General features: G+C 36.8%; 1 protein-coding gene across 1 annotated transcript in view; it reads right to left on the reverse strand.

Moving 5' to 3' along the window:
• Positions 1–1,512: 1,512 nt before the first annotated feature.
• Positions 1,513–13,533, reverse strand: part of LOC107084094 (ribosomal protein S6 kinase alpha-2-like) — a 34,416-nt gene continuing 22,395 nt past the window's right edge. The window contains exons 9-22 of the mRNA XM_015373777.1: positions 13,442–13,512; positions 12,438–12,526; positions 12,035–12,099; positions 9,695–9,797; positions 9,095–9,237; positions 8,779–8,901; positions 8,405–8,494; positions 8,131–8,289; positions 7,136–7,297; positions 6,942–7,018; positions 6,455–6,572; positions 6,283–6,339; positions 4,687–4,767; positions 1,513–3,275 (exon numbers count right to left, since the gene is read on the reverse strand). Coding sequence (XP_015229263.1) covers positions 3,126–3,275; positions 4,687–4,767; positions 6,283–6,339; positions 6,455–6,572; positions 6,942–7,018; positions 7,136–7,297; positions 8,131–8,289; positions 8,405–8,494; positions 8,779–8,901; positions 9,095–9,237; positions 9,695–9,797; positions 12,035–12,099; positions 12,438–12,526; positions 13,442–13,512 — 1,488 coding nt within the window. The 3' untranslated portion in view covers positions 1,513–3,125. The remainder of the gene's footprint in view (positions 3,276–4,686; positions 4,768–6,282; positions 6,340–6,454; positions 6,573–6,941; positions 7,019–7,135; positions 7,298–8,130; positions 8,290–8,404; positions 8,495–8,778; positions 8,902–9,094; positions 9,238–9,694; positions 9,798–12,034; positions 12,100–12,437; positions 12,527–13,441; positions 13,513–13,533) is intronic.

Consider the following 13,533-nt stretch of genomic DNA (forward strand, 5'->3'; position numbering starts at 1 on the left):
CTTCTATCATATTATTCACCCTGGTGAAACAGTCCAGTTAGTCTTGCAGGAAATCTGGGAAGCATAGCTGGTCACATTGCAAGTTTTTTGCTAACTGCTGTGCCTAATGAGTAATATCAGTGTATGAAGTTGTTTCTTTTCCTTTTTCTTATTTTTAGCAAGTTATTCCTGCAATCTTTGGGTTTTTAGCACCATGGATGTGTGAACAGCGGCAATGAGAGGCTTCCACAGAGTCGGGCAGAGTAAGAGACAGACTTTATCATGGTTAAGCCTAATTTAACTTGCAAGTCAATGACTGGATGCAATCAACTGGTTTTCCTTTCCAATCTGACAGTATTGCCTCTGTAAAGTGGCTTGAACTGACATGTGTTGTGAATTGGTGCTATAAATACACTGAATTGAACCTAATGTCACCTGCATGTGGCAGTACTGCAAGGGCTATAGCTTTAACTGGTCATGTAAGCCTCTAATGAAGTATTTCAACAGTTTCAAGTTCTCGACTTGTAAGGCCACTAGGTGCGATGAATTTGGGTCACTCTCCCGTCACCAGTGCCATCTGCACCCAGAAGAGTAATGGTGATCTCTATAGTCATTAGTTTATCAGCTCAGGGCTGCCATAGTGCAGATTTTTACCTCCATAAATGCGAGACCTCTTCCTATGTAATTATAAATAGCAATTTCTACCAGAACCAAAAAGACTGAGACTTTCAGTTCGTAGATGAAAACAAATAATATTCTTACGCATTATATATATATTTATATATATTTTTGAAAGAAGGTAGACAGGTAATAAGAATAGAGAAAGGGGTAAGACATGCAACAAAGGTCACCAGGGTGGGACTTGAACCTGTGATGGCCTCATTGAGGACCAAAGTCTCTGTATATAGGTCACATGCTCAACCCTTGCATACTTGTACTGTTCCTTGACTCATCAACATGCAGAGAAAAAAACAATGTAGATACCTCTGTTCAGCCTTTGGTATCCAGGGTCTTGTTTTTTAGGTCATGACCATGATTTCAGGACCATAGGTAAGGTTAGGAATGTAAATCGACAGGTAAATACATTGAGAGCTTTGGCTTTCGGCCCAGCTAATTCTCTCTTCACCACAACAGGTTGTTACAGTGCTAACATTACAGTGGCAGCTCCACCAATCCGTCTGTCTGTCTCTTGCTCCATGAGATTGACAAAAACGCTGAGATACTTGAACGTCTCCACTTGAAGCAGGAGCTCCCCTGTAATCTGAAACGGGTAAGCCACCCTGTTCCAACTGTTAACTTGGACTTAGAGGAGCTGATCTTCATCCAGGCCTCTTCACATTCAGCTGCGAACCATTCCATCACATACTGTAGGTCTTGGCGGGAGCCACCAGTACCTCATCGGCAGCAATCCTTACCCTTCCACCATGTCTGATGAGGTTTAAGAAGGAGTTATCAGTAGAGTGAAGGTCTCATTCATTGGTTTAAGTGCACTAACAAATTAGACACTTTAGTTGAACTCATTATCATTTCAAGACTTTATTTTTAAAACTTCGGGTCCTTTGCCCTGTATTTCAACGTCTGACCAGGTGCACACAGCCTGTCCAACATCTCAGTTTATTTACACTTGTATTATAAATACAAACACAAACTTAAATTTATTTTGCACCATAATTGTTGTAAAGCTGGACATATATACACACATAGATTTTTACCTCTTCCATATGGGATTTGCATAATATTATATACATCATAAATTTTACAGCTTCACCTCCAACATGGGGTATATTACACTAAATCTGAAGCACCTACCATGCAAGAATTGAATCAGGTCCATCTACATTGGTTACGGATGGGAAAAGCAATAAAACAGACATGGGACAGCATGAAAAAAATATAGAATGTACACAATCTGCAATGGGGCCTTTATGTTACCATAATTACGTTGCTTGGTTTAAGCTTCTGAAAGGCAATATTTATGTTAACTACAGAACATTAAAGTCTTCATTTCTCCTGCCATAGGGTAGAACACTGCCATTGTATAAAATAAGTCCTACTCACAACTGCATTTTATGATCATTTTTTGTAATCCTACTATGTGTTAATGCTTCTAAATCTTACACGATGTAACTAGGACTGCAGTAGGGGACACCACAAACCAACATTTAACACAATGGCTCTCAAATCTTCAGGCTTTGATATAGTAATTAAAAAACAAGTTTATCAATAGTCTCAGCAGAGGTCAAATACAATAATGGATTCTCAAGTTTGGTGATTAGGGTTTGTTGAAATGAATTGTTTTAAAGCATGATACAGCTACTGCATGCTACCCACCTATAAACCTACTTCCTGCTGGCTCATCAAAATACAGCAGCAATACATTCAACAGTAAACTTAAATCAAATAGATTCAGATACTGAAATGATGTAGACAACAATACAAACACCTAACTATGAATCATATATTAGGAAAATAAAAGTCAGTGCCTATCGCAGCACTACTCCTCTACATATGAATAGACACATATTTTTGCAGAAATCAAAGTTCCCAGAAAGTATGAGCTAAAAAAGTGAAAAAAGGTCTATTATATGGTCTTGTGGCACTGAATAGTACATTTAACTTATTTCTGTTTTCATTTTTTATTTTGTTTATAGCAAGGCAGTTCCAGTTAAGCTGGATGTATTGCACGGTGTTTGTTGCAAATAAGGTTCCGTCCTTTATAAGAGAACAAGTTTGCATTTGTTTAAACTGTACTGAAATGAGTGGGGTTGTTGTTAATGACAAGATGAGCTGTTTCCTACAACACCAAAGGGCTGTTTTTAAAAATAACTGTGACATAGCTACAGCACAGCTCAGAAATATATGAAGGCATCTGAATGTAAAAACTTGACCCTCGCCACTAAAGCCACTTCATTGTGGACAATGAAGACTTATGAATACATGCATAATTATTGTTATCACAGTGTAACATTAGCTCAGTTTGATACAGTTTGGAAATTGCACCAAAAACTAAGTAAGGAGTAAATCTTTAATCAAATTGTGCTTGTAAGAATATAGTTTTTAATATATAAGAAGAGTCTTTTTTTTTTGGTGTGGGTCCTTTAATGTGACTTAGGTTTCTCCTTCCTTTTAACATCCTAATATTGAAGTCATTCGTTTTCTTTAGGTTCAGGAGAGGTACTTGAACTACCAAGTTTTTTCATCCCTCTTCGCTGGGCCAGACTGGAGGAATGAACTGGTTCCAGAACTGGAGCAGGGGCACAGCGTTTCAAAGCAGAATATGTTGCAGAAAGCGCCCCCTGGTGGATAGAAAACATATTGTGCTTAAATGACTTAAACAATTCAGTTAAAAATCATCTTATTGATTACTGGTACATAATAGCATTATGGTTACTCTACGGTTGTTACCTTAATATCTCAATGAGCAAAACAACTACTATTGTACAACTTACATATTAAAGTCCTTTTTTATCTGTCATAATTTATGATGGAGAGGGGATCATGCAACACTTACGATCTGATAATAATTATTTCATAAATAGAGACAATCTGAGTTTATTTTGCTTTTAGGAGGAATGTTCATGTGGCCTGAAAGGACTAACTTTCTGCTAAATATAAGTGTTTTTATATAGTGTATTTTATTCACAGTAACTGCAGAAAACCTTTTAGATTCAAAATATGAACAATCTACTGTGAGGTTAGAAAAAATTAAGCTTGATTGATAAAATGTTCAAGAATCCGATAACACAAGTTAAAAACAACTAATCCAACCATGATAAATACATTAAGTTTTTGATACATGTGGTGAAAATAGTCAAATAGAACCTTTTAAGGTCCTGCAACACTATTAACATCAAGTTTTTGTGACAAAGTAAAACTATAACCAGAACCCAAAATTCAGATTTTAGATATAAAGACCTTTTCATCCAGATTCTAAAAATATCCAACACATTTTTGTGCAATAAATATTCTATTTAATATATATTCTGTTTGGAAGCATTTAAGTAAAGAATTGCTTAAATGCAAAGGAATTGAAATACTTTTACTGAACAAAACAATTTGTCTACAACCCAATGATACTTTAACTTGAAATTACTATACATTAACACAGATTACTGAAATATAGTCTGAGGTGTACGTTTTTAAGTCTTTTCTACTATCTCTGAATTTCCATATCAAGGCCCTCACATCAATCCATTTTTTTGCACAATATTTTTTCCTCCCACGCTGTTTACATTTGCTCACTGTTGCACTTTATGGAAAAGAAAATGTTCATTTACTGTCTGAAAAGCAGTACTTAATGAAATTTTGCTTTGTATACAAATAAAAGTTGTCTAAGTCTTAGTCTAAGTAATGAATTTTCATTCCACTTCTCTGAGATTTTGTTTTCTTTGGTAAAACTGGATTTTTTAACGTCAGTGTTCTGTTTTGAAATATAAATTCTAATCACTTTTCAAGTGTTTGCTTCAGTTTCATATATTATTTTACAACATAACAACCATTGGGTCATCTAATAGTAAATTCCTCAGTCTTTTCTTCATTTTTAAATGAACTACCTAGAATCCTATGTAGTATTTAGAAAAGGTATTAAGGCAATCAGTTGTTTTATTTTTTTAGGTTCTTTAATTAAAATATTTGGAAATTTTACTGAGGCAGAGATCATAGATCCTTGAAGCCAGATCGTAGAATTACATGTAGAAAGTGTCTGACCTTGACGGTGAGGGCATCCTGCCTGGCAAGAGGTCTGTCAGAGAGCTGCCCCTTCTCTACAATCCAGGGATGTCGAAGAACCTAAAGAGCATTGCAGTAAAAGTGATCATTTATTTCTAATCCATATTTATTACAAGTTGGTAGCAGAACATTATAAACAGCAAAGGACTGGGAACAGTTAAAATAGCACAATGCTCTAAAAAGAAAAAAAACTATCAATAATATAATAAATCAAGTATAGTTGGTCACACACTTATAATTTTCTGGTGAGGTCAGTTATCTGCGGCCCATCTTCTGCTGGATCTAATAAATGTTTTACATCTCCAAAATCCTTGCTTATCCAGTTTCATTTAACAGTGATCTTGTTGTTTTCTGTTACATTTATCAGGATCTGGTTTTGCTTGGTCCCTGTTCTCATTCTGGCTCCCTGACTGTCCAGTTAAGTGATTTATTTCAGTGATGTCAAATGTGAAGAGGTTTTCAAGACTGCTTCTAATAAAAATCTTTGTGGCCATTGCATTTCAGCTTTAATGAGTTCTGCTAAATACAACAGAACTGCTTCCACTAATCGCTAGCTTCCTATGAAAGTTTCCACTTGATTTATTTTATTTTTTTTTGCTCATATGCATAAAAAGCCAAACCCGGTAACTGAAATGGTAGAATAGTTTATACTAGTCCTCTGTCTGGTTAAAAGTACATGAAATTTTCTATACAAAATTAAAAAAAGGTGTTCATCCAGTTATATAGAAATGGAGAAAGATAGAAATATAACTTTATTGATCTCACAATGAAGAAATAAACTCTCTGCATTGAACCCATCCTCTTGGGGAGCAGGGGACTGCCATTGTGTGGCACCCAGGGAGCAGTGTGGGGTTAAGGGTCTTGCTCAGGAACCCATAGTGCAGGCTGTGGGGAACCGGGTACTTGCAACCTTCTCAGAGCAAAGGCGCACTGCTCTAACCCAGGGGTCGTCAACGTTTTCCAGGCCAAGGACCCCTAAACTGATGGCGAGATGGAGTGGGGACCCCCTAATTATACATATTGTATGTAATTGTTTTATCAAACTGGTCCTATAGTCACTCTATTACAGATAGAGTAATGTAACAAAAGTAATTTCGCCCTGGGGTTATTAAAGTATTTCTGATTCCTGGTTGATGGGACAGGTGTTGTGAATGAAATGGTGCCCAGCTTGAAAGAGCTCCTATGTATCGCTGAATGTTTGCATTGATGACTGAAAGACATCTTCTGCCTCCATTTATCTGTTTACTACAGTGTGTTGAACTCATGTTAACGTGCATTTAAATACATTTCAATTAGTGGAAAAAAATTGCAAGATGGAATATATAAAAAAAAGTCAAATGAACCAAAACTTTCACGACCCCATGCAGGACCTCTACGGACCCCCTAGCGGTTGCGGACCCCCTGTTGAAGACCGCTCTAACCACTAGGCCAACACTCCCTCCCAAAAAAAAAAAATGTTTGGACATTTTTTTTTCCATATATAAATGTACATAGGCCATTTTTGAGAGAATGTGAATTAAACACCCAGACTACCTAACTTTTGTTGTTTGTTTAGTGTAATTGAACAAATCCTACCTGTGGGGCCGTTAGACGCTGGTGTGGGTCCACATGGAGCATCTTTATCACAATGTCCTGGTAGACATGCACAGGTAACGAACATTTATTATTATGATTATGTGAAGGCATTAGTGCCACAATAGCAAAGGCGGATTTTAAAATTTTGTGTTTGAGAAGAGTAAGATGTAACCTTGGCAGCTTCAGACACTAAGTCCCAGTTTCCTCCTGTGATCACAACTTTCCCACTACCAATCTGGGCCAGGATCTCCTCTGCTGTGTCATTAGGGCTGCTGGCAAACGGGCTGAAACTAAAGAAGAGTGAGAAGTCGACAGTTATTTAATGATGCGCTAACTTAGCAACTAAACAGTGAAATAGACTGAATAACACTCTGGGAAATACTTTTATTTACAGTTTATAGAGACAAAAATTCAAACTTCTCCAGCAAAGAACATAAACAGCAGAGAGGAGAAGATGAATTCATCCTTGGAATGACCTTCTGTCTTATTGCCTGTACTGTTTTTGTTCCAGAGGAGATTATTTATAGCACTGCAGTAGTGGGATTATTTGCAGGGAATCATAAAAATACACAAGCTTAATGCTGACAACAGGTTGATAATTTATATTTTGAAAAGCTGACAGCTAAGGCAGTGTTATTGCTTTAAAACTTCACACCAACCCAGCTATCATTGTGTAGAGAAGGATCCCCAGGCTCCAGATGTCACAGGCTGCATCATAACCCTGTTTCCTTAAAACCTAAACAAACAAATTTTATGCAACATAGTCAGTCTTTGTGACAGGTTTCCTCATTGGAGTAAAGTTAATGAGACAGGATATGTTTTATGTCACAATGCTGAATAGTAATAAAAGTACCTCAGGAGCCATAAATGTAGCTGTGTAACATGGTGTCATCAACAGGCCATTTTCAGCTCGGAGCTGTTTGGCGAAACCAAAGTCACATATCCTGATCGATTCTGGGAGTCCAGCCTCATCAGAATAGTAGATGTTACTGGGCTTCAAGTCTCGATGAACAACCTGAAACAATAAACCAACCTCTTGTTTCTTACTGTGCTGAATATATGAATACTTCTAAAGGATCTTCTTATAATACAACCTTCATTGTATGCATACAGCACTCTCCATAATTATTAACAGTGTAGATAAATATCTTACCCCTCTACCAGCCTTTATGGTCACACTTGCAGTAGTTTTAACCATTCAGTTTAAATTGATTATTAGATACTTTGATCAACATAAAAGTATAAATTAGCATAATTTTCACATATACTAATTGTACTTAAAGGTATAGAGGACGATCTTTTATTTCCAGGTGGATCATCTAAATAAGTGGTCCCCTTAATAGCCAATCATTCTGCTGATATGTTTACGTAAGGCCGTCCTACGTGCTCGTCCAATTAGCTATATTTTTCTGCGCAAAAAGCAGTGATCATCTGTCCGAATGGTCAGTTAACTGAGTTCACTATAAAGTCCACTATATAGTCCCCGCTTTATATAGTGATTGAGGGATTTAGGGGTTAGGGCGGACGCTTGGGCACAGTAAGCTTGTATGAGCTATGCATGCAGCAACATTTAAACAGAGCATGCATGAGGAGAAATGAGCTTGTGCATGCTCTCAAACATGTTCATTGGCGTTCCCTCTCATGAGCAAGTACAGGGTTGTGAATGTGCTTTTTTTTTTAAGTGGAGAGGGCAGGTCTCTTAAAAAATTTACAAAAATCCTCCTCAGTACCTTTAAGGTGCCAATAGTCGCTTTATCTAGGTTTTTTTTTTGCCCCCAATTTGATTAAAAATAATTTGTTTTTTTAATATTTTCTCTTATAGTTTGGACTTCAGAATGACAGTCTTACCCCCTGGGAGTGTAAATACTCCACAGTCTTGGTTAGCGTGCAAATGATGTCAGATGCATCCTTCTCTGTAAAATTTGGCAGCCTCAAAACTCTGTCCAGCAATTCATTCCCACGCATTACATCCAGAACTAAGAAAACACTTTGTCCATCGTCAAAGACCTACATTCAGAGGAAGAGAGAAGATGAAAAAACCTTTAAGTCAGATACGTTCTAAGAAAAAGGAGCAGCAGCCTGACATTCAATTTATCTTTATTCTTTTTTTCTTTTTACTCACATCTCTCAGTGTAATTATATTTGGATGCTGCCCATAGCGTAATAGTATTTCAATCTCATCTGATGGATCTTTCTTGGCTCTGTCAATAATCTGAATAAATAAATAGGAAGATACAGTTTGTTACAAATGACAACTATGTAACATTTTATGGGTATTTCTTGTAAATAGCCATCATCAGCATGTCAAAATTATTTTGCAGGTAGTTTTAACATTTTATAAGATGTTGTATAAATGAAGTGAGATTATTGTTTTCTGTATCAAAACCACCTTCAAAAAGTCTCTTTTTATGTTAGTTTAACTTTTTTTAGCCACACTGAACCATCCTCAAATATAACAAATCTCAGTAAAAAGAGTGTCTGAAATAATCATCATACCTTTACTGAATATTCCACAGCAGTAATTCTGTGCAGACATCTTTTGCAGACAAAGGCTCCTGTCTGTTTGACTTCTTCCTTTAGCTCATACACATCTTTGAATGCCACATCGCTCCGGATATGCTGTTAGAGAACACAGATCATAGTGTCATATTTAATATTCATTTAAAATAAAAATAAAAATCAGTTATCTGTCTGACTGAAATATGTGTTTTATATATTGTGTGATTTATCTTTGTCAAGTTGTAAATAGAATAAACTCTAAGAATTGCAGGCGCTCTGTGTCACTGGAGGTTTTTTGCTCAAAGCTACAAACCTGAGCTATTGGGTTAATGTTCACTTCCTGACGGGAAGGAACTACAGCAGCAACGGGGGCCTCTTGGTTTTGATTAGTTGCAACAAAACTGAAACCACGAAACAGTTGATGTGTGTTTGCACTTGGAGGAATCCCTGGAGAATCTGAAAACAGAAATTATACTCAAACATAAGTAGATATAAGATTTACAAGTAAATCTACCAATGTTAGGATACTTGCATTTATTTATTACTCCATTTAATCAATTGGACAGTGTTCCCTAAACACAGATTACTAAAATATAATTACATTCTAACAGATAAATGCTTTCCTGGGGCATAAGTGGTCAGAGCTGATGTTGTAGAATATTGTTTTCTGTTCTAGGACCTCTTCTAGAACCTGTAGAGATGATTTTACGAAGAGGAATCCCCAAAAATTTCCCTTTAGAAGACTTTTAAACAACTTTCAGTTAAAGGCTTGAATCTACAGAATATGCCTACATCTAACAACAGCTACAACAACATATGAGTTATTACAACATTTAATTTTCCTTGGGGATCAGTAAAGCATTTTTGAAATTGAATTGTTATGTCTATATGTCAATGCATGGGTCTGCATTACCTGTTGGTGTTCTTGAAGTGAACTCAGGGTCAAAATGGAAGGTGTCTTCAGGTCTTCCAACAGTCGGTTTGAAAGGAGGCCTCATCTCTTTCCTGAGCAGTTTCTACGGTAGAAAACAGCAATATTGCATCAACAACAATGGGCTTTACAACAGAAAGACATGCAACCTGTGAAACCATAGTATATTTAGAGGAAGATGTAAAATATTGGGACTATAGATTTTTATTGTACAATAGTCAAGTTGTTTTTAAAGAACAAAAACTGTTTTTTTTTAATATCAAAGAAAATATATTCCCCACATTTAAGTTAAACTATTTATGCTTGTCTAACCATAGTAAACACCACAATGGACAGAACACTACAGTATTTACCATTGACTTTTTTAAGGACGTGGCGGAAGAAAAAAGAGAGCACATATAGCAAGTCCTCACCACTGTAGAGGGCACTTTGACACACAGTTTAAGATCCCAAGAAGGTACTTTAACATGTGCTTTTACTCGTGAGAGGGCACTTTAGCACATAATATGTGTTTTGGCTTATAAGAGGGTATTTTACATGCACCTTTAACAGGTTTTGACTCCCAAAAAGAAACTTAAGCCCAGGTTTTGGACAAGGCCTATTTTAATGCCAGTTTAAAGGACAACATGAAGTACAGCAGTTAAGCAGTTCCACAACATGCTAAAAAGTAATTTGAGGTAAATAAGCCAAAATGAATTACAAAGCAATTAATATTGAATGATTCAAAAGGGATGAACTATGTTTATTGTACTGCCTGTTGAAAACTGAACATTATTATTCATGATTATGGCCTGTAGGTGTCACTAGTGCAACAGCTACTATGACTGGTTTTAGGGCGTATGGCTCTGCATTTTATTATATTTTCATATCTTTTTGAAAGTGATCCCTTAAAAATGCATTAAAAAAAGATGATATATTGAATGATCTAAAATAGTAGCAGGGAAACCCACCTGTCTCTCAGAGTGATGATTTATTTACATAGAGGAAACCATAAACCTCTTATTTTGAAAGCTCATGACATTATGCAAACGGTGACATATGAGAAAATGTGGCTGAAAGTCAACAGATGGTGATGAGGGGAAGAGTACTGGTGTGGTAGGAGAGATGAGCAAACAGAAAAAAGCAGAATGTCCTGATCAGTGCACTTGGCATCAGAGCCCCTTAAACTGGAGGTCCGTGATTGACTTTGTAGCCATTTCTTTTTAACCTTCAGACTAATGTTTTGAAATCTATTGAGGGTCTGCTGGTAATGTCTGGAGGAGCCCTCACTAAGGGACGTCTTCAAAAGCCAATTCAAGAAGAATTTTTCTGGAATGTTGGGGGCCGGCTAGTGACAAAGAATTCCAGTAGACCATCCTTCTGACTATGTTTGCTATGGCAGAAAGGTCTGGAATGTCTGTCACAGTGGTAACCCCCATTGGTAGACATCCTCAGTAAGAGATGCTGTTAAGATGAAGTTGAGCCTGGATGGCTTAGGCAAAACATGTAAAGCCATGAAGGAAAGTGATTCTAGCAAATTATCCCAGGCCTGTGAAGGGGAAACAGGGCTTAGCCAGCACTGTTTTCTGTAGTAGGTGGGGATTTAACAACCTTAAATGTAAGACAGTGACAAGAGTAATTTAAGATCTCATTGATCTAGCCATCATGCCTTATCTGGTGAAAGTGGAGACCTGGAACTCAGAGTTGTTTCCCAACTTGTTTATGTCACCTAGGCCGAAGTCACCTATGTAGTCCAAAGGCTCCATGGCGGTAATTCTTCACAGGTGGATTAGATCCACTCCATGTATTTCAGGTATCTAGATCTTGAGGGGCTATATAGGGTGGCATTTCACTTCAACAAAGTGAAAAAACAAAGAGACACATCTAAGTATCTCCCAGGGACTGTAAGACAGTCTCCAGTTATGATACAGCACGCTTTGAGATACTATATAAAGAAGATCTCAGTCAGGACAAGAGGGATTACAATGCAGAGAATGGTCCGTTTCAGGCAGTGCACATCAAACTAAGGATTTTAAAGCCCCATGATGGATGTGCATCATTTTCAAGTCATATCACAATAAGAAAACTCTCTGAGTGAAAGGCTTTTAAAGATAACAAACACAGTCAGATAAAAACGACAGAAGAAAACAGATTAAATGGAAGCTGCTTGCACCAGGACAGAATTTATTGAAAATGCTATTTAAAATAATTGCACATCATGTAATTTAATGCATTATTTGCAGCATTTTTCATGTCATGTAAAATGTGCTAAAGTATCTTATAATTATTTTAATGATGTCCAGTGTTAATTATCTTAGAATGCTGCTATTAAGTTAAACTTACATTCCAGTCAATGGACGCAAAGAAGCGGTGTTTCTTAATTTCTTCCACTCCCTCTGGTCCAGCACCTGAAAGACATGAATAAAAAATATGTAATTGTCTACAGCATAGAGGAAAACAAACACAGACATTAAAAAAATGCACATTTATACACCAATTTGTTATACAGATGACAAAATAAGAAAGACCCTCATAACTCACAAAGTCTTTGGAAAAATTTAACAGAGATCAAGGTAGCTATGAACAGGTTCTATACCACCTTAGAGTCTACAATATGTTCATTGTTTGGCTCGTTTCAGCACAATATGCTAATTTTAAATCAGTTAAAATATAAACATGTTTAAAACAATTGTATCACTTTGGTGTTAACAGATCAGTTATGTACAGAGATGTTTGAACAGCAGACCTAGACGGTTGGCAGGATTCCTCTTGAAGAGTGCTCTCAATAAACTCTGTACTTCAGGACTGAGGAACTGTGGCATTCCAAGCTTTGCCCTGGACAGACAAGACACATGTAGGTACAAACTGTACTTATACATATTAAAGTCTGATAGTATCCTACAGTAAAGAAAAAAATAAAAACTAAATTAGGACAGTTTCAAACAATGAAAGGGCAAAGGTGTGAAAATTGAGATAGAACAACAGGACATAACATCCAGTGATATAATAGCATGCTATTGCTATGGGCAATTATCTACAGCATCAAAGTCATAATTTTCTATTTTCTCCAGCATTTTTATTGTCATTACACTGTCACAAGTATGGAGCAACGAAATTCACTCCCTGCATTTAACCCATCCCCTTGGGGAACAGTGGGCTGCCATCGTGGGGCGCCCGCAGAGCAGTGTTGGGTTATGGGTCTTTGCTCAGGGACCCAGAGTGGCAGTCTATGAAAGTGGATTTCGAATTCACAACCTCAGGCTTCCAAGCTCTATGCCCTAACCAATAGACCACCACTCCCACTCATAATGTCAGTACATAGAGATTTCTTTTTACAACAAAACATCAATACAATCGTTCTTCAACTAATTGGAAGTTAGTAGAGATTGACAGATACAGCTTTCTAAGGCTGATGCCAATACCGACTATTTTCATATGACTTGATTTGATTCTTAGAGCTGATATTGCTCTTTTTTCCTCGATCTACTGTACATGAATTTTTTTTAGATATGCCTCAAATCAAACAAAACATTAACTATGGGCAGCTGATAGAGGGAGCAGCAAGGCATGCCCTTCACATGATATAAAGGCATGGCTGCCGAATGCACCAATGAATCTGCCAATGCCTGCACATATCGGCTGTACTGATACAAAAAAATCGGCTGGCTAATGTATCGGTCTATCTCTTTAAGCTGTTCAACATTTTTTTATTTGTTTAAATAGGTAGAAAATATGGTTCTTTATCCTTACTTTAAAATAAGTGCCATTGTTTCTTTCCGATCTTTTCCTTGAAATGGCAGGGATCCTGTCAGCATTTCAAACTGGAAAACAGAATTTTAAAA

Source organism: Cyprinodon variegatus, unplaced genomic scaffold, assembly GCF_000732505.1.
Source record: "Cyprinodon variegatus isolate N-32 unplaced genomic scaffold, C_variegatus-1.0 Scaffold5, whole genome shotgun sequence".
Taxonomy (NCBI): Eukaryota; Metazoa; Chordata; class Actinopteri; order Cyprinodontiformes; family Cyprinodontidae; genus Cyprinodon; species Cyprinodon variegatus.